The 25,034-nt window shown below is 42.2% G+C and overlaps 1 protein-coding gene across 1 annotated transcript in view; it reads left to right on the plus strand.

Annotated features, from left to right (window-relative positions):
* Positions 1–5,260: 5,260 nt before the first annotated feature.
* LOC147603757 (uncharacterized) overlaps positions 5,261–25,034 on the plus strand; it is a 29,418-nt gene continuing 9,644 nt past the window's right edge. The window contains exons 1-2 of the mRNA XM_086796202.1: positions 5,261–5,471; positions 22,995–23,072. Coding sequence (XP_086652328.1) covers positions 5,406–5,471; positions 22,995–23,072 — 144 coding nt within the window. The 5' untranslated portion in view covers positions 5,261–5,405. The remainder of the gene's footprint in view (positions 5,472–22,994; positions 23,073–25,034) is intronic.

A 25,034-nucleotide genomic window follows, 5' to 3' on the forward strand; every position in this document is an offset into this window, starting at 1 on the left:
TTAGAATTAAAAAAAAATGGGCACATCTCTGATTCCAAACACGTCTCTCTCTGTCGTCTCATTGGAGGCCGATAGCACAAGCATCTCTCTCTCTCTCTCTCTCTCTCTCTCTCTCTCTCTCTCTCTCTCTCTCTCTCTCTCTCTCCGCATGCAGCGACGACAAAGAAAGCAAACTACAGATAGTTGCTCTCTCCCTCAACCTCGATTTTTTATTTTTCATAAATTTTTAATTTAAAAGATAAAATATTTGCTTTCTCAATCTCTCTTGCACTGTTCGCGCACCATTGTATTTGACTCATCTCTCTCGCGCACAGAAATCACCACCTCTGTCGCTTTACAGCATCGCCCTCTCTCCTCTCTCCCTAACACACGCGGGGCTATTGCCCTGGACTGAGAATGCGAGGAGGGGGCTTTTAGGCCTTCCCTAGAACCCTCCAGAAAAATCGAGTGTACCATGCCATACGTAAAGAGCCAAAAATGTGGCCACATCACTAAGGTATAAAAATGTTCACTAAGGTTCTCTTCTCTCACCTAATTAATTAATGGCCAAACAAAATTTGGCACCCATATTGGGGTAAAACTTGTTTGCCATTTCATTATTGTATTTTGAAGGGCATACAACAAATGCATATATGTTTCTTTTTTTTAAATCTTTATGTTTAATTAGTTATATTTTTTAATCAATAGAAATATTTAACTATAAGTGTAAGTTAACAAATGAATAAACATAAATATTTTTTTATCAATAGAAATATTTAACTATAAATGTAATTAAACAAATGAATAAATATATATATGCAAAAAAATAATTTTTGATGCACGAGCGAGCAAAGGCGACACGTGTACAAGGAGTGGAAGAGTGGATTCTTGGTGATTTTACTTCACACACATAAGTGCATGCAACCCATACGTCGATGGGTGGTTGACAAGCCCTGCATGGCTGATCCAGCCAGTTTGTGGCACCAAGGGGATGAGGAGGGCTCGAGTGGATGAGGGGATTGGGAGCCTAAGTCTGAGTCTGAGAGGAGGAGATGAAGAATCGAAGAGAAGAAACAGAGGCTAAATGTTCCAAGAAGAAATGTATGCTCGACTGGTTGAATGAGAGATTGTGCTCGCGCAAGCAAAAACTAAGGTATGTTTGAAGCTCAATCAAGATTTTGTCAGAAGCCAGATCGGGTTGTTCTCAATGTGCAGCGTCTTCATTTTTTGTCCGAGTAAACCTCCATCAAGGGTGGAACTAGGAAGATGGCTTCAGGAGGGTATCATGTATGATAACATAGTATCCAAGGTTTTTTATTTGGGAAAAGGTTTCTCTGACGTCCTTTTTGTTAAGGGTCAATCTGTCTCTAAGTTGTTTACTAAAGGGCCTCTGTTTTTTGGACAATGTCTAGTGCATGTTTTTCCCTTTGAATGCAGAGTGCATGTCCAATGTGGGTTGAGGTGGTTGGTCTGCCCCCTGGCTTAGGCCAGCCCTGTGGGATATTGCTATTGGTCTCTCAATGTCTGCATCACCTGAAATACTTCCATTGAAACCCCAAAGTCAATAGATGTGGATCTGGGTCAATTGGGTATCTTGGAATTAGGTCTTGAATTTGGTGCATTCTCAGGTGCATGTTTCAAGTGTGGAGGGTTCGACCATATTGCGAAAAATTGCCTTGACCTGAATATCGCTAAAGGGGAGGAGGTAAAAGATGATAACCTGAGTGAAGTGGATAAAGCTAAAGCTTTTGCTGAAAGCCAAAAGAACAATGAGAAAGGAAAAGAAGTGGTGAACAAGTCTGGTAAAGGCACCTCGGAGGGTGAATGGGTTAAGGTTAAAGGGAAGTCGTTAGGCAGGCTAAGATAGAAGCTAGGAAAACTCAACCTAATCGCGGGGCAGAGGGTAGAAAGTCAAATTCTCTTGGGAGTCTGAGTCCCATCTATTGCTCTAATTCCTTCAGTCCACTTAATGATAATGATAGTCGCCCCTCGTTTGAACAAAGATTTGATTTCATAGTCGAAGAAGCTTGGAAAGGAATCCAAAATGAGCAGAATACTACGAGGAATGAGGAGGAGGCTAACATGGTTTCGAAGATTGCCCTCTCATGAAGAATTATTCAGAGTTTTCTGGCTGTACGTTGAAAGGAATCAAGGATAAAAAGAAGAACGCGTCATTTTGGGGGTTAGTGAAATCATGGGGCTTCTCAGTGGTTTTTGCTATTCAAGAGCACAATCTTTTTGGGAAAATCCCTAGAAAAGATAGATTTAGAGAATGGGTGATTTTTTATGGGGGTGTTAATTTGGGCTACAGTGGGATAATAACCCTAGTGAGGGGAGATCTTAATCCTAGTGTCATTGCCAACCACCCTAATGGTAGGATTTTGGTAGTTGAGGTTTTGGTAAACAAGGAAAGAATATGGATTATCAATGTATATGGGTCTCACAATCACCAAATTAGGAGTGATATGTGGAATTGGAATGCCAACTTAAATATCCAAGTTCCTTGCATTGTTCTAGGTGATTTTAACATGGTGGAAAAGGTTGTGGATAGATGTGGTGGCAGTACTGTCCTCTTAGGGAAGGAGAAAGGGAAATGAGAGGAGCTAAGAAGGGGCTGGGTCTTAAGGATAGTTGGCATTTAGGGGACTGGAGAGACAACTAGGGCCATACCTATTTCAGTCTTCAATATTTATCATCCTCTTCCAAAATTGACAAGGTTTTCTTTAGCCATCAAGCTTCCTGGGCACATTCTAAAAGTTTTTGTTGATTACAACTCTACTCTCTCTGATCACATGCCTCTGAAGTGGTGTTGGAAGATAAATGATGGGCCTGACATTTATCTCTCTCACTACCCCACAAGGAAAATGAGAGTGAATAATTTTCTTCTTAAGGATCCTCTCTTCATGGAATATACGGAAGAAGCAATTAGAAAACTGAAAAGGAGGGGGGGGGGGTTGAAGGTTCTTGGAGGCAATTTGCCAATGAAATGCAGGGGATTATTAGAGCTGAGGAAAGGAGAGGTGAAAGAAGGAAATGGACTGCTTTGTTGGAGGAACTCCAACAAAGCAGGGGATTATTAGAGCTGAGGAAAGTGGAGGTGAAAGAAGGAAATGGACTGCTTTGTTGGAGGAACTCCTTATTAAGAGACAAACTAGAGGACTAAATGCTGAGGATACCTTCTTGTATTTCAAGTGCCAACTTGGCATCAAGGAGGAGGAAGACAGATGCGCCAGAGAGCAAGATAAATGGTCTAAATGAAAATTATTTAATAACAAAAGAAAACCTGACAACAGTTTATTCAAACTCTTAAAAGGGAAGAGTGATAGGGAGGTTGTGGGGAGCATCTTGGATGAAGATGGTCTTCCCTTGAATGATATGAATACTCTTGCTAAGAAATGGGTTAAATTTTTGGGCTCTGCTCTTAGCCTGAAGAAAGACTGCTCCTTGAGGAGGTTTCAAGCTGAAGATATGCTGTTGGGACTACTTAGCCAAAATGTGGATCCAAACAAAGCAAGGTGGCTAGAAAGGGATATAGATGTGGAGGAATGTTGGTGTGCCTTGTTAAAGTTGGGGAGAGATAAAGCCCTGGGCTGGGATGGACTCTCCACAGAGTTCTTTATAGCCTTTTAGCCTTCCTTGAAGGATATTGTGGGTGAAATTTGGATAAGGATTTCAAAGAAGGGCTAGTGAAACTTATTCCAAAGTTTCTTGGAAAAAGAGGTGGAAACTTCTTTGGGAGAGTTAGATACCTAAGAAGTTCCAGGTCTTTATGTGGAACTCGGGGGGGGGGGGAGGGGGGTCACTCAAAAATATGTAAGCGTAGCACGTGGATTCGACAAAAGGGATTTTTAAAATCCTTTTTTTACACATTTTTTTCATATAGACGGGTACCATTTAATAAAAAAAGGGTATGTCTTATTCATGAAAAATTTACAGATAAGGGATTTTTAAAATAGGCCTTGAACGCACGTGATACAGAGGGTTTACTTATAATGAACCCCCCGAGATGTGGAAGGTTGGTATGTGGGCTTACCTATTGGTTCTAAACTTCAAAAGAGAAGTATCTCTAGTGGTATTTGCCCCATGTGTAGATCTTCAGTTGAGGATGGTGAACATGATTTTTGGGACTTCCCAGCAATCAGAGGAACCTGGTCAAAGTTGTCTAAATGGATTGAGAAGGGCTTGGGCACTCAAACATTATGGGGGGACTGGATTTTGGGTAAATGGTCTTTTAGTGATGAAGATGTTGGGCTGCTATTTAACATTGTATTCTGTGGAAAATATGGTCCACCAAGAATGCCATTGTTTTTATGAGAGTCTCATGTACTGGTTTGCAAGAGTCAGACTTGATGCATAAGTGTGTGTATGTGTTGGTCTGTATGCAATGTGAATAAGCTGAGATGTATTGAGCTAGATGTACTGGATTTTGGGTAAATGGTCTTTTAGTGATGAAGATGTTGAGCTGCTATTTAACATTGTATTCTGTGGAAAATATGGTCCACCAAGAATGCCATTGTTTTTATGAAGGTCTCATGTACTGGTTTGCAAGAGTCAGACTTGATGCATAAGTGTGTGTATGTGTTGGTCTGTATGCAATGTGAATAAGCTGAGATGTATTGAGCTGGATGTGCTGTTACTGAATCTGCAGAGGAACATCATTTGACTCCTGCCCTGGTTTTGGTGAAGCTTCAATCATACTGGGAGTGAACTCCTTAATGCTGATTTGTATGCTGCTGCTGTGCAGGTGAGGTGTTGGGAAGGAAGGAAGAGACTCCCCAGATTCGGCCCGAGAACTCAGAGGTAGTATCGTAAAGAAAAGCAGGTTGATCACACTTTTGTTGCCTTTATAGAGAATCCAATGGAAACCAGACCCACTGTCAAGATATGGTCCAAGAAGGAGGGAATGTTGGAAAAGCAATCTCCTAGAGACTGCACTACTGAAGCAATGATGGAGGCCTATATCTTGCTGGGTTATCAGATATCTTGGGAGCAATCTAGTTTTTTGATGGAGGAGGAGAGAGAGGATTTTCTTTGTAAAATTTTAAATGAAGACAAAAGTGATTTGTAGAGGACTGTAGGGAAGCTCAGGTTTTAAGTTGCTGTATTTTCAGTATTTTTGGACATCTTTCAAGTTTATATATATATAATTATTATTGATCCCAAAATATATACACATATACATATACATATACATATATATATATATACATATACATATACATATATAATTATTATTGATCCCAAAATATATACATATACACACACATATATACGTGTTAAAGCCTCAAGGCTTCTAGAAATCTCTGAAATAAATCATTGGTATAGGAGTCGGTATTGGTATGCACTGATATATCCAGTCACAACACACACGCAACCTCCTCTCCTGTGCACATACTATACAGATACAATTCTTTGTCTTTCTTCAAATGGGCTCGCAAAGCGCAGGGCATTTCAACTACCCTGGCGTCGACTCCATCCCCGATTTTCACAAGGTTGGTTCGATTTTCAAAGAAAAAACCCAAACCCTGTGTTTTTTTTCCCTGCAAAATTAAGATTTCATTTTCTCCTTCATAATCAGAAAAACCCAGTTTCTTTTTTCTTTCATTAAAAAAAAAAAGACCCCGTTTTCAACAACAATTTCTAGGTTTTCTGTCTTCCACCAGTCATCTAATATAAGAAAGAGAGTCATTTATTTGACCAAACGTTCAATTTATTCAGTGTAATGCCAAGTATGACCTCCTTAATTTTTATTTATTTTTTGGAATAATGCCAAGCATCATTGTGTAGTAATTTGGCTCCATACTACCTTCATTATATCAAGTGCATGGATAGGGACCACGGCATCACCTTATCTTTAATTGGGTGTGTTTATTTTAAAAAAATCATTAATCTCTCTCATGATTTTTTTTTTAAAATTAATCACGTAAGTCATTGCTTAGGGCCTACATTGCTCTCTCTCTCTCTCTCTCTCACATCTTGTACTTTCACTTGTATTACTTTATACTTCTTTCTTGTACATAATACAAGGGAGAGAGAGAGAGAGATGTACATCTATGGATCTATCTATCTATCTCGTGGGACGGGTGCACTTCGTTCATCGATCGGCGTGGCAAATAAATAATATATATATATATATATATATATATATATATATATATATATATATATATATATGTGCACTTCGTTCATCGACCGGCGTGGCATATATATATATATACATATATATATACATACATACATATATATGTATGTATGTATGTATGTATGTATAATATATATGTATGTATGTATGTATATATATACATACATATATATTATACATACATACATATATATTATACATATATATTATACATACATATATATTATACATACATACATATATATATATATATGTATGTATATATATACATACATACATACATATATATTATACATACATACATACATACATACATATATATGTATGGTGATGTGAATGGATGAGATGTGATGTGATGTGAATCTGGATGTGAATGAATGAGATGTGATGTAAATGGATGAGATGTGAATGAATGTGATGTGATAAGATGTGGATATGGGTAGATGCGAGTGGATGAGATTTGATGAGGATAAATGAGAAAAGATGTGATTGGATGAGAATGGGAATACATATGAAATGGATGTGGATTAAATAATGTGGATTGATGTGGAACAATGTGGAAAGACGAGAGTTTGTTATAGAAACTGTATTTATTTTTCGTTTTTAAATGACTGTTTTATGTTAAGAATGCTGGGGAAGCATTTTGATCGTCTTGTAAATAAGGTCGTGGAGACCTAACTAATAAAGTTGGAACAACTGACGGAGAGTCAATGGAGGACGTCTCGCATAGCAAGGTCGGTCGAGGTCTTGACTAGTCTCGGTTCAATTTAAATGGTGAGCTTCCGGTACGGTGGATGAGGGACCAAGGAAGCGGCCTATGAGTGAAGCACTAGGTGACCTACGAAGGATCCTAGAGGGTGTTGACCATACGGTGCTCAGGCTCTGGGTCACCGAAGATACCTACACGTACGTCGGGGAAGATATTGGAACAAGGAGTAAGAGTTGTTTTCTGAATTCGGACATGGATCTGGTTGATTGACCTTGCTGGTCCTCAACGGATCCTAGAGGGTGTTGACCATACGGTGCTCAGGCTCTGGGTCACCGAAGATACCTACACGTGCGTCGGGGAAGATATTGGAACAAGGAGTAAGAGTAAGAATGGATATGGATGTGTATATGATTTAAAGAGATGTGATGTGACATGAATATATGTGGATGTGAAGTGATAGATATGAATGTATGGATAGATGTGGATAGTCGTACATGTGAACGATGTGGATGGATGTGGATGAATGAGATGAGATGTGTATGAATGAGATATGATGTGGATAGAGGTGATGTGATGTTATGTGGATAGAATGTATGTGGGGGAGGGAATAACCACACAAGTGGTCGGTATTGCCACGTGGGCTCACCCCCGCTATTTGTGAGAAAAGGGCCAAGTCACCAAAGCGTCAAGAAGGCTTCTCGCCGCTTTTGCATACGGTCAAAGCCGCCTTGCAACTTCCCCCACTGGCCGCGGAGGGTATGAATGATGTCGAGCCAAATGCTCCCGATGGACTCCGCAGGCAGAGTGTGGGTACCTTCGATGACTATATATATATATATATATATATATATATGTATATATATATGTATATATACATACATATATACATATATATATACATATATACATATATATATACATACATATATATATATATATCCCTTTGCTTGGCAATCTCCTTGGCTTGACTGGCCCTAGATTGGCTTGAGCTCTTGGTGAAAACTGAGATGAATGATGGGATTATGGCCTCCACTATTTATACTCCTCCTCAGGAGCAGTCGGCCAGCTGAAAAACAGGCTTTGTCCCACGACTGGTGAAAATTCAGCAATAAATGCTGAATTAAATCCCAAAAAATACTGCCTTTTTTTCCTAACAGGCTGAAAGTGATGCGCCTGCTTCTGATTGGCTGGACACCACTTTTGTCCACAATCCCAAGGCTGGGCAGCCTGTATGGGCTGCCCTATACATGCCCTACAGCAATATAAAGGCTGTAATCTCTTGGAGATTGCCTTATCTGTGTCCTAGGGCTGTCCTACAGCCCCTCCATGGCTGGTGGGTCCAGCCTGGGCCTTCCTGGCCCTCATGGGGATGGTTTCACACCATGTCCATGCCCATACTAAGCTCCGGGGTAGCCCTATGGACGGGCCCCTTGTCCTAAACATAATCTACTCAGTGATCTAGCATCCGGTACCATATCAGATACACAGAACCACTGACATCATTCTAGAGGGAGACTCACAGCGCGGACTGGCACTGTTTCATGTGCAGGACAGTGCACACCTGATCTTGGACTCATGTGCAGGACAATGCACACCTGACCTCGGACGACTGAGATGGATCCCTGGCTGACTCGTCCCGGACTGGGCTCACATGGGACCAGTTCACCATCCCAGGTCCTGCACCTTCTGTACAGAAATGTCTACGTGGCATCCAAGTGCGGGATGCACGTGACATCTCCTTCTGCTTAACTTGACGGAAGCTGCATAGCCTCCAAATAATCCGTCAATAATGCCGGATAGTCTTCGAAAAATTCTTTGTCGAGCCATACCGCTTCATGAGTTCCTCGGTCCTGAAACTTCGTGAGGAACTGTCGTAGTCTTCGGCCTGAGCCATGAGTTGAAACGGTGCAGAAGGATCTGTTCTGGAACCATTACTTCTGCTTCATCAACAATGTCTGGTTCCGCTTCGTCTTTGATCTCTGAAGGGGGTGGACCTGCATATGGCTTTAACCAACTGCAGACACCTCATTAATCTTTTTCCGGATGGGAAATGGTCCGAAGCTTCTGAAAGACAACTTTGGGCATCGCTTGCCCACCTGCTTCAATCTTTGCTTCATAATCCGAAGATACACCCAATCCCCTTCTGAAAACTTCATGTCCCTTCGGTCTTTATTGGCCTGTCGAGTGTAGGCCTCTTGCGCTTTAGCCAATCTGTCTTTAACGGACTCTAGGATCTCCTGGTAAGACTCCGTCACTCTATTCGCCTCCGATAGCGAAGACGAAGTCCTGGTTAACAACGACTGGAAAGGCCTTCCAAACGTTGCCTCATATGGAGTCCTGCCAATAGCTGAAAAAAAAGAGTCATTCAAAACAGCTTGAACTAACGACAAAAACGATTCCCACTTACCTTGCTGATCGTGGACATAACACTTCAGCACATCAAAGGCCAACTGGTTGTATATCTCTGTCTGGCCATCTGTCTGTGGGTGGAATGCACTGGAAAAATTCAACTTAGTACCAAAATTATCAAACAATGCCCTCCAAAAATGACTGGTAAACTTGGCATCTCGGTCTGACACTATGGTTCTAGGAATCCCGCCAATCGGGTACCAATGCCGAATGAATAGCTGGGCAACATCCTCGGCGGTCACATTGGCCCTGCAAGGAATAAGCATAACAAATTTACTGAACCTATCAACAATAGTTAAACACTGCGTATTACGCTTACTCGGACTGGGAGGCAGATTTGTGACAAAGTCCATCGAAATGTCCTGGAAAGGACCCTCAGGAATTGGCTAAGGTTGTAACAACCCTATCTTCTTTCCACGAGGAGCTTTCACCTTTTGACAAATGTCACAGCGTTGTACATATGTAAACACATCACACCTCATCTTTGGCCAATAGTATTGCCGTTCTAATTTCTCCAGAGTCGAATTTATGCCCCTATGAATGATCTTTGACCACCTGTAATGGCGTCATGGGCATCATGGAGAAGAGCTGCCCGGAATGATTTCATGACACATAGTCGGCCTTTGTAGAAAAGCCAACCATCGCGTATGAGAAAATGGCATGGTCCTGTGGCATCCAATGCCTGTTCCCACTGAGTACCGAATTCCTCGGAATCCGCGTACGTGTGCTTCATGTCCTCTAGTCCTGTACCAACAAGGTCCAGTCTAGTGGTCTGAATCGTAGATACTTGTCCCTTCCTGCTCAAAGCATCGGCCACTGGATTGGCCTTTCCTGGAAGGTACTCAATCATACCACCGAACTGCTGGAATATCTGACTCCAGCGGTGTTGTCGATCACTCCACTGTGCACTTGGCATCGTCTGAATCCAGCGCAATGCCTGATGGTCAATGGGAACCTCGAAGTCACGGCCATACAAGAAATGTTTCCAATGTTTCGACTGGTGAAAATTCAGCAATAAATGCTGAATTAAATCCCAAAAAATACTGCCTTTTTTTCCTAACAGGCTGAAAGTGATGCGCCTGCTTTTGATTGGCTGGACACCACTTTTGTCCACAATCCCAAGGCTGGGCAGCCTGAATGGGCTGCCCTATACATGCCCTACAGCAATATAAAGGCTGTAATCTCCTGGAGATTGACTTATCTGTGCCCTAGGGCTGTCCTACAGCCCCTCCATGGCTGGTGGGTCCAGCCTGGGCCTTCCTGGCCCTCATGGGGATGGTTTCACACCATTCCCATGCCCATACTAAGCTCCCGGGTAGCCCTATGGGCTGGCCCCTTGTCCTAAACATAATCTACTCAGTGATCTGGCATCCGGTACCATACCAGATACACAGAACCACTGACATCATTCTAGAGGGAGACTCACAGCGCGGACTGGCACTGTTTCATGTGCAGGACAGTGCACACGTGACCTTGGACTCATGTGCAGGACAATGCACACCTGACCTCGGACGACTGAGATGGATCCCTGGCTGACTCGTCCCGGGCTGGGCTCACATGGAACCAGTTCACCATCCCAGGTCCTGCACCTTCTGTTCTACGTGGCATCCAAGTGCGGGATGCACGTGACATGTATGTACATATATATGTATGTACATACATATATATATGTACATACATATATACATACATATATATGTACATATATACACATATATATGTACATATATATGTATGTATATATGTATGTACATACATATATATGTACATATATATGTATGTACATACATATATATGTATGTACATACATATATATGTACATATATATATGTATGTACATACATATATATGTACATATATATATATGTACATATATATATATATGTACATATATATATGTATGTACATACATATATATGTACATATATATATATGTACATACATATATATATGTACATATATATGTATGTACATACATGTACATACATATATATATGTACATATATATGTATGTACATACATATATATATGTACATATATATATATATGTACATATATATGTATGTACACTATGTATATGTATGTACATACATATATATGTACATATATATATATGTACATATATATATGTATGTACATACATATATATGTATGTACATACATATATACATACATATATATGTACATATATATGTATGTATGTACATACATATATATGTACATACATATATATATATATATACATACATATATATGTACATACATATATATGTACATATATATATATATATGTACATACATATATATATATATATACATACATATATATGTACATATATATGTATGTATATATATATATATATGTATGTACATATATATGTATGTACATACATACATATATATGTACATATATATGTATGTATATATGTATGTACATACATATATACGTATGTATATATGTATGTACATACATATATACATACATATATATGTACATATATATGTATGTATGTACATACATATATATGTACATATATATGTATATATATATGTATGTACATACATATGTATGTACATACATATATATGTATGTACATACATATATATATACATATATATGTACATACATACATACATATATATATATATATATATATGTGCACTTCGTTCATCGACCGGCGTGGCAAATAAATATATATATACTTCGTTCATCGACCGGCGTGGCAAATATATATATATTTGCCACGCTGGTCGATGAACGAAGTGCACCCGCCACAAGATAGATATATAGATCCATAGATGTACATCTCTCACTCTCTTTCTCCCTTGTATTATGTACAAGAAAGAAGTACCAAATACTACAAGTGAAAGTACAAGATGTGATCGAGAATTAAGACGTCAAATCACAACCCTATGACCTATTGTACACTCCTCACTAGCACTTCGCCTACAGAGAAATGCTCTGTGGAGTTCCAACAATGAGGAAAGCCAATGAATATGACGATTTGGTTATCCACACACACACACACACACACAGACACACACACACACACACACACACACACATATATATATATATATATATGCACCAATGCTCCTAGTCGGCCAGTAGTATTGATGTCGGCCACTTGTACCCGGCTGTCACGTCATCAGTGCCATGTTACCGATTGCCATGTGTCACTTGTGTTGTCCGAGTCTCCCTGTGGACGATGGCTGCTATCTGATGTCTGGCTGTACCCTGCATACTCATAGGTGTGTCACATTCTCATCAAGTTAATAGCCAGGCAACCATATACCACCTCAAAGGGAGTTTTCTTGGTCAATGCCTGCAATGTATCATTGATGGCATGCTCCACCAATGGTAAGAACTACGTTCACTAAAAAGTTTGATGCTCCTGGCAATAACAATAACACCGCAGCATCGTGATCATAGTCTTGTTCATTATCTGGGTCTGGCCGTATGAGGAACTGAACTATAACTTTGTCCCACAAACCATAGAACAAGGCTCCCCAAAAACATCCAATGAATTTGGATCCGTGTTTAAGACAATCCTCTTTGAAAGTCCATGTTGTTAGCACATTCATCCCCAGTTTCTGCCCATGTTTGATGTCCTTTTGGTCCTTTTTGCATGGCCCTTGATTGTGGGCTGGCCACCCCTTAATTTACATATTTTTCTGGGATTTTTCCCAACCTGGATGCATTTTTCCAGTCGGCCACCTTTATTATGCCCAGTCGGCCAATTATAGCATGTCCAGTCGGCCAGCTCTTCCCACCTATAAATAGGTGGGCTGGCCTCTCACTTTTGTATCCGCCTCCACCTCCTCCTCCTCCTCCCTCTGCTTCTGTTACACCTCCAGGTGTGGATTCTCAGTCAGATGATGATGACTCTGCTCCTCCTCCAGCGAGTTCGAGCAAATTATTGAAAAACAGGTAAAGGGAGAGGAGACACACACACAGGAGCAAACCCTAACCATAGAGGGAAGCCATCTCCCTACTCACACAATGCATAAAGCCATAATCCATAATACACAAGACACACTATGAGTTGTGTCCACACACTACTAACCCTAGCTAATGTCCACACACTATGACCAGCTGGACGCGGTCATTTATGTATCACACATGCTGCTACCTAACATGCGAGCACATAGCACCTACTAACCCTAGCTAATGTCCACACACTATGACCAGCTGGACGCGGTCATTTATGTCTCACACATGCTGCAACCTAACATGCCAGCACATAGCACAGCTGGCACACGCTAACATCGAGCTTGAATCTCAACAGCCCCTCTCAAGCTCATGATGTACTGCCATAGATGAAGATGTAGGTGAGCTTGGGCTATCAAAGCTCTCAACACTCTCCCTCAAGCTCATCCCACGTACTCCCAACATAGTACGGAAGTACTCAAACTTCTCCTTGCTAAGTGGCTTTGTAAAGATGTCGGCCACCTGCTCTTCAGTCTTCACATATTGGAGATCCACTGTACCATCCAACACTTTCTCTCTGACAAAGTGATAGTGGACCTCTATGTGTTTGGTCCGCGCATGAAAAACTGGATTCTTGGCCAACTGTATGCTGCTCATGTTGTCACAATGAATGACAACCTTGTCATCAATAGACTCACCCAAATCTGCCAAGAGATTCTTTAACCATATTCCTTCACATGTAGCAATGGCTGCATTGTGCACCCCTGTATTCAGCCTCTGTACTGGATAAAGCAACAGTAGGTTGCTTCTTGCTACTCCAACTCACCACGGCACTTCCAAGTGTAAAGGCATAACCACTAGTAGACCTCCTGTCATATGAGCTACCTGCCCAATCTGCGTCTGTGTAGCCATGTATATCCAAGCCTTTACCATGCTCATAAAGAAGACCATAATGTGCAGTGGTCTTTACATATCGCATAATGCGTCTCACTGCATCCAAATGAGGTTTTCTGGGGCTCTACATAAATTGGCTTACTAGCCCCACAACATAACTGAGATCCGGGCGTGTGATAGTCATGTAAATGAGACTACCAACCATCTTTCTATACATAGATGGATCATCCAACTCTTCACCAAAATCAGCCCGCAACTTCGCATTCTGCTCCAAAGGTGTACTCATTGGCTTACACCCTGTCATCCCATATTTTGCCAACATATCCAATGCATATTGGCGTTGCACTAACCATGTACCTGCATGGTCTTTGATCACTTCAATTCCAAGAAAATATCTCAGTTTACCCAAGTCTTTCATGTCAAACTGCCCACTTCTATGGATACTAGTGAGAAGCTTTCTCTACTTGATGCTTCTCCAGGGATTGATCAAGGACAATATTGGGTTCTCGTCGGTTGTTTGGTTTGGTTGACCTACTCCCGATTGGACGTGTGTTTCGCAGTTAGTTTATTGAGTTCTTTCTCATCCAAACCTCGTCAGCAGCATTGGCGGTGTGCTCTCAGAGTTCTCCGGTACTTGCGTGGCACTCTGGACTTTGGCATCTTCTATGGCCAAGGATGCACTCTTGTTGGATGGTCTGGTTCAAATTGGGCTGGAGATCCAGATACTCGGCGTTCGACCACCAGTGGTTGTGTTTTTTCACTTGGGTCTGGAGCCATTTCATGGAATAGTAAAAAACAGCCTACTGTGGCACTTTCCTCTACAGAGGCGAAGTATCGTGCGGTTTGTTATGCTGCATGTGAGGCGATTTAGCTGCGGAGATTATTGGAGGAGCTTGGCTATCCTCCTACCGGATCTACTCTTCTTTGGTTGACAATCAGAGTTGCATCGCCATCGCCTAGAACCCTGTGTTTCGTGCTCGTACGAAACACATTGAGATACAGTATCACTATGTTCATGAACGGGTTCTTGCTGGAGATTTGCGTTTGGAGTATTGTCCTTCATCGGAGAATGCTGCAGATTTGTTCACCAACCCGGTTTCTCAGGCTTCCTTGGCTCCTCATCTTTGGCTTCTCGGAGTTTGTTCAACATCTGGTACTAAGAGAGGGTGTTAGCACATTCATCCCCAGTTTCTGCCCATGTTTGGTGTCCTTTTGGTCCCTTTTGCATGGCCCTTATTTGTGGGCTGGCCACCCCTTATTTACATATTTTTCTGGGATTTTTCCTAGCCTGGATGCATTTTTCCAATCGACCAGCTTTATTATGCCTAGCCAGCCAGTTATAGCATGTCCAGTCGGCCAGCTCTTCCCACCTATAAATAGGTGGGCTGGCCTCTCACTTTTGTATCTTGCCTAGTCTATCTTTTGCTCCCTCACTTATGAGACTACTTCTATCTCTTGCTTGGGACTATCACTTCAGTATATTCAGCATAGTTGCTCCATATCTCTCTCTCTCTCTCTCTTGCACTCTCTGCCCAGCACACTCTAGTGCTTATTTGCTTCCGCTCTATGCGCTCTTTCACATGTTGCATAGCAGAAGCTTTCTTCTGTGATCTAGCCCTAAGCTTGATTATGGAACACTTGTAGATGCTAAATAAATGATTAGAGAGAGAGAGAGAGAGAGAGAGAGAGAGAGAGAGAGAGAGAGAGATGGCTGTTGGTATTCAATATATTAATATGTTACAAAAAGATGTATGACTTTACAACTTCATGAGGCCTTTGGCCTGCCCAAAAAGTGTCTAATGCACTTCTGCTCATTATATGTTGACCTATCCCAAGGGAGGGAAGAGATGATTATTTACAATGATGTCTATGCCTATATGGGCCATTGGAGAGCTGGTTGGCCATATGAAAGGCTGTCGGCTTGTTTATGTGTCCACGATTGATGAAAAATCAGCATTAAATGCTGTTGCTTTTCACACGTGTGGCCCTTGATGCTATTCATGCTGCCGATTGTGCCCATGCTGCTGCCGACTAGGCTGAATACTCATAAGAACTATGTAAGAGCCTTGCTAATGCCCTAGACTGCTCTAAGATGCTGTCCTAAACCAGGGAATATGCTGAATATGTTGAGATTGTGCCATGTCACGAGTGAGCATGTGACATTCCCTCCTGCTAAACTTGATGACAAGGTGGATACATAGTCATCCTTCCGTCCTCCCTGGACTATTGACTTTGACTTACTGCTTCTCGATGAAGAATTGAGCGTTTGTTCCACTGCTATCCCCATGCCTGTTATCCCTTTCCCTTAACACAGCGGGGCAGGTCACCTGTCGGAACTAATCATGCTTGTTGCTAGGTCTTTGGAACTGATATGAGAGCTAACTGATGTATGGCTCTGAGTACATACTCCCAAAGAATGCTTTCCTCTAGCTTTGCATGTTGTTGCAGACCACTCCATCTTCTACCCTGGTGGCATTCTGCTCATGGATCTGAACACCTTCTTGGGACATTGTGCTTAATGGCTGAGCTTGAATGCTGATACCAATGCTGCATAGCGGAAGCCTTCTTTTGTGATCCACCCCTAAGCTTGATTATGGAACACTTGTAGATGCTTAATGAAATGATTAGATAGATAGAGAGAGAGAGAGAGAGAGAGAGAGAGAGAGAGAGAGAGAGAGATGGCTGTTGGTATTCGGTATACTACTATATTACAAAAAGGTGTATGACTTTACAACTTCATGAGGCCTTTGGCCTGCGCAAAAAGTATTTGATGCACTTCTACTGACTAAATGATGACCTAATCCCAAAGGAGGGAAGAGATGATTATTTACAATGATGTCTATTGCTTATATAGGCCTTTGGAGAGCTGGTCGGCCATATGAAAGGTTGTCGGCCTGTTTATGTGTCCACAATTGATAAAAAATCAGCATTAAATGCTGGCGCATTTCACACGTGCGGCCCTTGATGTTGTTCATGCTGCTGACTATGCCCATGTTACTGCCGACTAGGCTGAATGCTCATAAGACCATGTAAGAGCCTTGCTAATGCCCTAGACCACTCTAAGATGCTGTCCTAAACCAGGTAATCTGCTGAATATGCTGGGATTATGCCATGGCACGGGTGTGCACGCGGCAATCCATGTAAGTGGTACACCTCCTGGATGAAAAGCACGGCCACCTTTTGATCATCTACATCTGACTTGCAAGGAATAAGGTGGGTCTACTGCTTTTTTGGTGTCTGGCATTGACTTCTGACAAACTTGGTAGAATAGAACATATTGATGAACATCTTGGTCCGTGTGAGGCCAAAAGAAAGACAGGATAACTTGTGTAATGTTGGGCCCTCGCCCATGATGTCTTGAAACGAGAACATCATGTGCCTCGTGTAGAAGCACTTAGCAGAAATCACCGTCGTCGATGACACAAAGTCGATCCTTGTAGTACAACCACCCATCCCGAATGGTGTATTTAGAAGCAATGCTATGAAACTGAGAGAGAAAACGCCACCACCGTAACTCGCATGGAGACAAGTCCTGTTGTGAATATGTCAACAAATACTAAGAGATTGGTGATCCAAATGGAACCGGAACTTCGAACCAATCAAACTGTTGCATGCGCAGAAGCCTTGTTGTTGTACTGATCCACATCCCTAAGCCTGATTAAGAACATTGATGCTGATTAAACATGGTTAAGACAGAGGAGAGAGAAGAAGAGAGGGATTGGTGTCAAGGTTTTCTTATATTTAATATGGTACAAAAAGGTTGCATAAATGCTTGTACATTGGTGGGCCTTGGTCAGCAGCCCCAAGGGGTTGACCCCTGGCTCCTTCTACATAACTTCTACTACTGATGCTAATGATGGATATGAACTTGATCCTTTGCTGAATTATGACTTTTGCTTATATACTTTACTGAGGACTAGGTCGGCCAGCAGGTGTGGCTGTCAGCTTGTTGCTGGACATTAAATAGGCATAAAAATGCCAAAACTGTTGTGCCCTCTGCCATTAAACGCTGAGCATGATTGCTGTTGTCGCTTATGACTGCTAGCCATTGCCTAAAGCTGCCGACTGGATGTCTAGGTTCCCCATTGGCTGCCGACTGCAGGCTGAGTACCCGGATGGCTGTCAGCAGGGTTCCCAAACCCTTTTCATGATGATTATGACGATGATGCTGATGTGATGCTACTGATAATGATTCTGATGCTGACTTAACTGCTGACTAATCAAGGATTAAGAATGTTCATGGCAAAGATTAGCCATGGCACGGGCGTGCACATGACATTCCCTTCTGCTAAACTTGATGACGGGGTGGACACTCTGTCATCCTTTCTTACTAAACTTCTAACTTTAAATTACTAATGACGCTGACATCTACTTAATTCACTCATGATCTCCACTTCCAAGTCTTGCTAAAGAACTGAGCATTTGTTCCACTACTGTTCCCATGCATGCTTTCCCTTATCCTTAACACGGCGTCAGGTCACCTGCCGGAACTGATCATGGCTGTTGCTAGGCCTTTGGACTGATGTGAGAGCTTAATGATATACTGGTTCCGCATACATACCCTCAAGGAATGTTTCCTCTGGCTTCGCCTGCTTGCAAACCACTCCATCAGCTACCCTGCTGCATCCTTTTTGCTAGAATTGTGCACCTTCCTTGGGACAATGCTTAGTGGGCTGAGCCTAAATGCTCTGATACCAATGTTGCATGCGCAGAATCCTTGTTGTACTAATCCACAGCCCTAAGCCTGTTTAAAAACATTGATGCTAATTAAACATGATTAAGATAGAGGAGAGAGAAGAAGAAGAGAGAGATTGGTGTCAGGGTTTTCTTATATTTAATATGGTACAAAAAGGTTGCAAAAATGCTTGTACATGGGTAGGCCTTGGTCAACCCCAAGGGGTTGACCCCTAGCCCCTTCTACATAGCTTCTACTGATGCTAATGATGGATGAATGCTAAATGAACTTGATCCTTTGCTGAATTATGACTTTTGCTTATATACTTTACTAAGGACTAGGTTGGCTAGCTGATGTGGCTGTCGGTCTGTTGCTGGACATCAAATAGGCATAAAAAAATGCCAAAACTGCTGAGTATGATTGCTGTTGTCGCTTATGACTGCCAGCCATTGCCTAAAGCTGCCGACTGGATGTCTAGGTTCCCCATGGGATGCCAAATGGAGGCTAAGTACCTTGATGCTTGCCGACAGGGTTCCCAAACCCTCTTCATGATGATGCTGATGTGATGCTACTGATGATGATTCTGATGCTAACTTAACTGTTGACTAATCAGGGATTAAGAATGTTCATGCCAAAGATTAGCCATGGCACGGGCGTGCACGTGACATTCCCTTCTACTAAACTTGATGACAGGGTGGACACTCTGTCATCCTTCCTCCCTGGACTTCTAACTTTAAACTACTACTGACGTTGACTTCTACATAACTGACTTTGATTGATCTTTTTGTCTGAACACCTTCACTCTTGATCACCACTTCCAAGTCTTGCTGAAGAACTGAGCATTTGTTCCACTGCTGTCCCCGTGCATGCTTTTCCTTACTCTTAACACAACGTCGGGTCACCTGCCAGAACTAATCATGCCTGTTGCTAGGCCTTTGGACTGATTTGAGAGCTTAATGATGTATTGTGCTGCATACGAAATGCTTCCTCTGGCTTCGCTTGCTCTGTTGACCACTCCATCTGCTACCCTGTTGCATTCTTTCTATTGGAACTGTGCACGTTCCTTGGGACAATGCTTAGTGGGTTGAGCTTGAATGCTTTGAAACCAATGTTGCGTGCGTGGAAGCCTTGTTGTATTGAACCACAATCCTAAGCGTGATTAAGAACATTGATGCTAATTAAACATGATTAAGACAAAGGAGAGAAAAGAAGAGAGAGATTGGCATCAGGGTTTTCCTATGTTTAAGATGGTACAAAAAGGTTGCATAAATGCTTGTACATGGTGGGCCTTGGTCAGAGCCCCAAGGGGTTGACCCCTGGCCCCTTCTACAGAACTTCTACTGATGTTAATGATGGATGAATGCTGAATGAACTTGATTCCTTGCTGAATTACGACTTTTGCTTATATACTTTACTGAGGACTAGGTCAGCCGGCTGATGTGGCTGTTGGCCTACTGCTGCTGGACATTAAATAGGCATAAAAAATGCCAAAACTGCTGCACTTTCTGCCATTAAATGCTGAGTATGATTGCTGCTGTCTCTCTATGACTGCTGGCTATTGCCTAAAGGTGCTGACTGGATGTCCAGGTTCCCCATAGGTTGCCGAGTGCAGGCTGGGTACCCTGATGGTTGCTGACAAGGTTCCCAACCTCTCTTCATGATGATTATGATGATGATGCTGATGTGATGCTATTGATGAGGCTACTGATGATGATTTTGATGCTGACTTAACTGTTGACTAATCAAGGATTAAGAATGTTCATGCCGAAGATTAGCCATGGCGCAGGCATGCACGTCACAAACAATGGCACCACTTCCAAAGGGCGTGCACCATTGGAAGCAATTCGTGGCCATATGTGGAATACTGCAACTCAACACCACGGAGCTTTCGGCTCTCATAGGCACCATGCTAGTGCAACACTGCTCCAAGGCCATCCTCCACTAGTGTCGCAGAAAACTGTGAAGGGCTTATCCAAATCCAATAATCAGAGAATGGGAGCAGATGACATAATAACTTTGAGCTTCTTAAAACAGCCGTGCTTAATCGGAGTCCAACAAAATACTGGTTCCTCCTTTGTAGCATATGTCAAAGGATTGGTCTCACGGGTATGATGCTTCACAAAACGTCAATAAAAGACTATAAGGCCAAGAAATCCATGAATCTCCTGTACGTTTTCTACTATGGCCCACAAAACAAGGGCCTCATTCTTCTCCGGATCCGTGAAGATTCCATCCTCAGAGATGACACGTCCCAAAAAAAGAAATTTGGTCCGTGAAAAACTCTATCTTTTGAGGGTGAAGCCGCAAATTATGGGCATCAACCAACCGCAAGGCTGTCTCCACATGCTTCCCATGCTCATCTTTAGTCTTGTTGAAGACCAAGATATCATTCAAGAAGACAATGATCAATATCCCAAGGAAAGGGTAGAAGATCCGAGACATCCTACTAACGGTGGCGAGGGCATTCGTTGACCCAAATGGATGCTGGGCAATGGGAACTTGTTTTTGACAATGAGCTTGTCGAGCTTTTTGACACACAGCTTCTTGACCAAAAGGACCGGAGCTCCAAATGGTGAGGAGCTCGAACGGACCAAGCCTTGGGCCAACTTTTCCCTCAGTCACTGCTTGAGCTCTATCATCTCAAGGTGACTTATTCGGTATGGGGCACGAGACAGGGACTCTGCACTAAGAATGAGATCAATGTGGTGATCCTCGGGCCATGATAGAGGTAACTCCTCGGGCAAGTTGGCACTAAACTAGTTTCCATGCTTCTTCAAAATGCACTATCTATGTGCCGCCAAATCCTCCAAGTCATATGGCTAAATAGCCCCGACATGTCTGACCATCCTTGCGTACCACCCGTTTCATGTAAAGGGCGGATATAACTGCAACAAGACCTGTGTGAGATGGTAAGGACTTCCCAAATCACCTCTAAGGAGCGGCTAGAAGTATCCTGGAAAGTCAACTTATGCTCCTTATGGTAGACCACGCCTGCATGATTATACAACCATGGGTAAAATATCCACTTGATCCAAAGGTGCCACCTTGAACATGTGACGTTTAGAAAACTCCCTAAAAGCCAATGGGGCATCCTTCAAGGTCTTTGCAACGTGAATTTGGTTCAATTTCTTCTACTTGCCTCTCATGGTGGTGGCTAGGACTACATCACTGGTCGGGACTCCGCGAAGGAGATTGTCGGTGACATGAATGACGTCTCCCGTGCCAGCTACGCACAAGTGTAGAATGATGATTGTCAGATTGGGAGCGAAGCTCATCCAATACATCCTTGCTGCATGCAAAGGACCTTCTCCAAGAAGTTTTGCCACTTCGTCCTCGGAATTGTCCAACACTCGCTCCAAACCATATGGGTCCTTGTAGATTCCAAATCCCAAATACTAGGTGCTTGAGGTGTCGACTCCATCCTGTCGAGATGGGCAGATATAGCCTCCATTGTAGCCGCTTGTGTGTCCATGGATGTGTTCATGCTGAGAAGCAAATCAATGAGTTGACCAGGTGAGGGATTTCAACCCTGCGACGACACGATGAGGTAAGGGTTTGGTAGGGCAAGAAAGCACAATAAACCCCAATTAACCCAGGTGCAATGAAGAGAACCCAAATATTAACTTTCCCCAGCCTAACTTGTATAGTCTTGGAATTTAAGTGCTCTACCCTATCCAAGCGGTCAACGCACACAGGTGCCATAAATTTTTTTTTTTGCAAGTTCCAAGGCTCTGATACCAACTATGCCTATGTGCTAGGGTTTTCCAAAGATAGAAAGGAGAGTGTGGTTGAATCACACATAGTGTGTGAACACACACAAGAGTCCTAAACTCTTGCTCTGTATTATGTATAAGAAAAAAGTAATACAACTGAAAATGAAGACGTCAAATCACCGCCCTCTGACCTACTGTACACTCCCACTCATGTCTAGCACTTCACCTACAGAGAAACACTCTGTGAAGTCCAACACTGAGGAAAGCAGATGAATATGACGATTTGGCTACCCATGTATATATATGCACCAATGCTCCTAGTCGGCCGATAGTATATTGTTGTTGGCCATGTGTATTCGACTGCCACAATGCCATGTAACCATCGCCATGTCATTACTGCCACATGGCAATGCCTTGTGTCACTTGCATTGTCCAACGCACGCACCGCAGAGAGAGAGAGAGAGAGAGAGAGAGAGAGAGAGAGATCTTGTCTTCAATGTTATCTTGACTTAAAAGAAAAAGTGTGTTTATCTTGTGAGCAGGACTATTACAAGGTGCTCGAGGTCGATTACCATGCTAAAGATGAAATAATACGGACAAATTATCTACGCCTTGCGTTGGTAAGTCCATCACACTTCTCATAATAATCGAATACAGAGAATGGAAACCGACTAATCTATGAATAAAAACACCAACTCTAGAGAAATGGTTTTTTCACATTTTTTGCTAGGAAACAACCATTTTCTATCACTATATGTGAGACCCAACATGCGTACCCATTGTCTCGTTGGATATACCCGATCATTGTCCCATTGTTCTAGTGCATATTACCCAACATCATCCCATCAGATATGTCCCATCATGGTTACTTGCTAACCCATTTTTCTATTGTCAACTCTAGAGAAACGGTGTTTTCACTTTTTTGGCTAGGAAACAATCATTTTCTATCACTATATGTATGACTCAACATGCGTTCCCATTGTTGCTCGATCAGCGTCCCATTGTTCTATTGCATATTACCCATGATCGTCCTGTCACATATGTCCCATCATGGTTACGTGTGAACCCATTTTTCTATTGTCAACTCTAGAGGAGGAAATGGTGTTTTCACATTTTTGGCTAGGAAACAATCATTTTCTGTCACTATATGTATGACCCAATATGCGTTCCCATTGTCTCGCTACATATACTCGATCAGTGTCCCATTGTTCTACTGCATATTACCTATCATCGTCCCGTCACACATGTCCCATCATGGTTACATGTTAACCATTGTTCTATCGTATATGACCCACTTATAGTAACTGCAAAAACCCAAGAATGATCGTAATTCATGTAAATCATGTGGTCTAGGCCATGACAATGCTCTCAATCTTCTTTGGATCGACTTGTATTCCCTCGCCTGTGGAGCCTGATGCTGATACAATGTTACCTGGTCACCACACCACCAAAAGATCAAGACATAGGCGATGGTTTCATCCATGTGTGATGCAGTAAGGGTGGGTGAGACATGTGCAAGCAACAATATCTTAGAATCAGCCTAAAGTTGGTTTAGTACTTTGGAGTATCTGGGACACTTATTAGAGTGTGGTTGAGCTGAGGAAGGCTCATTTACAGAATTGGACGTGTACAGAAGGTGCATTTACATTGAGCAAATATGTCAGACAACCCAGTACAGATTGTGGGTGAGAAGTTGGATAGAAAGAACTTCGAGGCATGGAAGTACAGGATTAAAAGCTTTTTGAAAGGAAAAGGATTTTGAAATCTTGTTATAGGTGCAGAGCCAAAGCCGGATCTACCTCGACAACCTACACAACAACAAGTTGTAGCTCATAAACAATGGTTAGAAAGAGCATACAAAGTTTTGCATTACTTGTCTATATGTATCTCGGATGCTATACTCATACATATACATGATGCTGAGAATCCCAAGGATGCATGGGATACTTTGGTAAAGCTGTTTGATACAGATACTAGTGCTCGTAAGTCTCAGTTGAGACAACAGATTCATAATGTGAAGCGGAAAGGAAGGAGTATTCATGATTATGTACAAGAGATAAAGAAGTATGCAGATGCATTGGCAACTATCAATGCCCCATGCCTGATGATGATTTGGTAGACATTGCCTTGCGTGGTCTTGGCAAGGAGTACAAGTCTTTTGATACATCTATCTCTGTTCGGAGTACAGGTTTACCAGATTTTGATGAGTTGGTTTCACTCTTGCTTGTTGAGGAAATCAAACTCAGTGACTCTTTTCATGATGCATCTACTAGCCATGATGATCATGGCAGGAATGAGGCTTTCTATTCACAAAGGGGATTTAGAGTCAGGGGGAGATTTGCATCACGAGGTCGTGGTAATGGTCGTGGATGGCAAGATAGGTCACCACAACAAAATTTTCAGCCTTCATATGGTGCTAGAGGTGGTCGTGGATATACACCTTAGAGAGGCAGAGGTAATCCTCGTGGAAGAGGACGTTGGCAAGGCCAACAAGCATCTATGCAAAATGTGGAATGCCATTACTGTGTGGAAAGCTAGGTCATATGGTACGTGACTGTTATCGCAAACAAAATGATTTGAGA

This window comes from Cibotium barometz, chromosome 63, assembly GCF_041138505.1.
Source record: "Cibotium barometz isolate CiBa-2024 chromosome 63, ASM4113850v1, whole genome shotgun sequence".
Classification (NCBI taxonomy): Eukaryota; Viridiplantae; Streptophyta; class Polypodiopsida; order Cyatheales; family Cibotiaceae; genus Cibotium; species Cibotium barometz.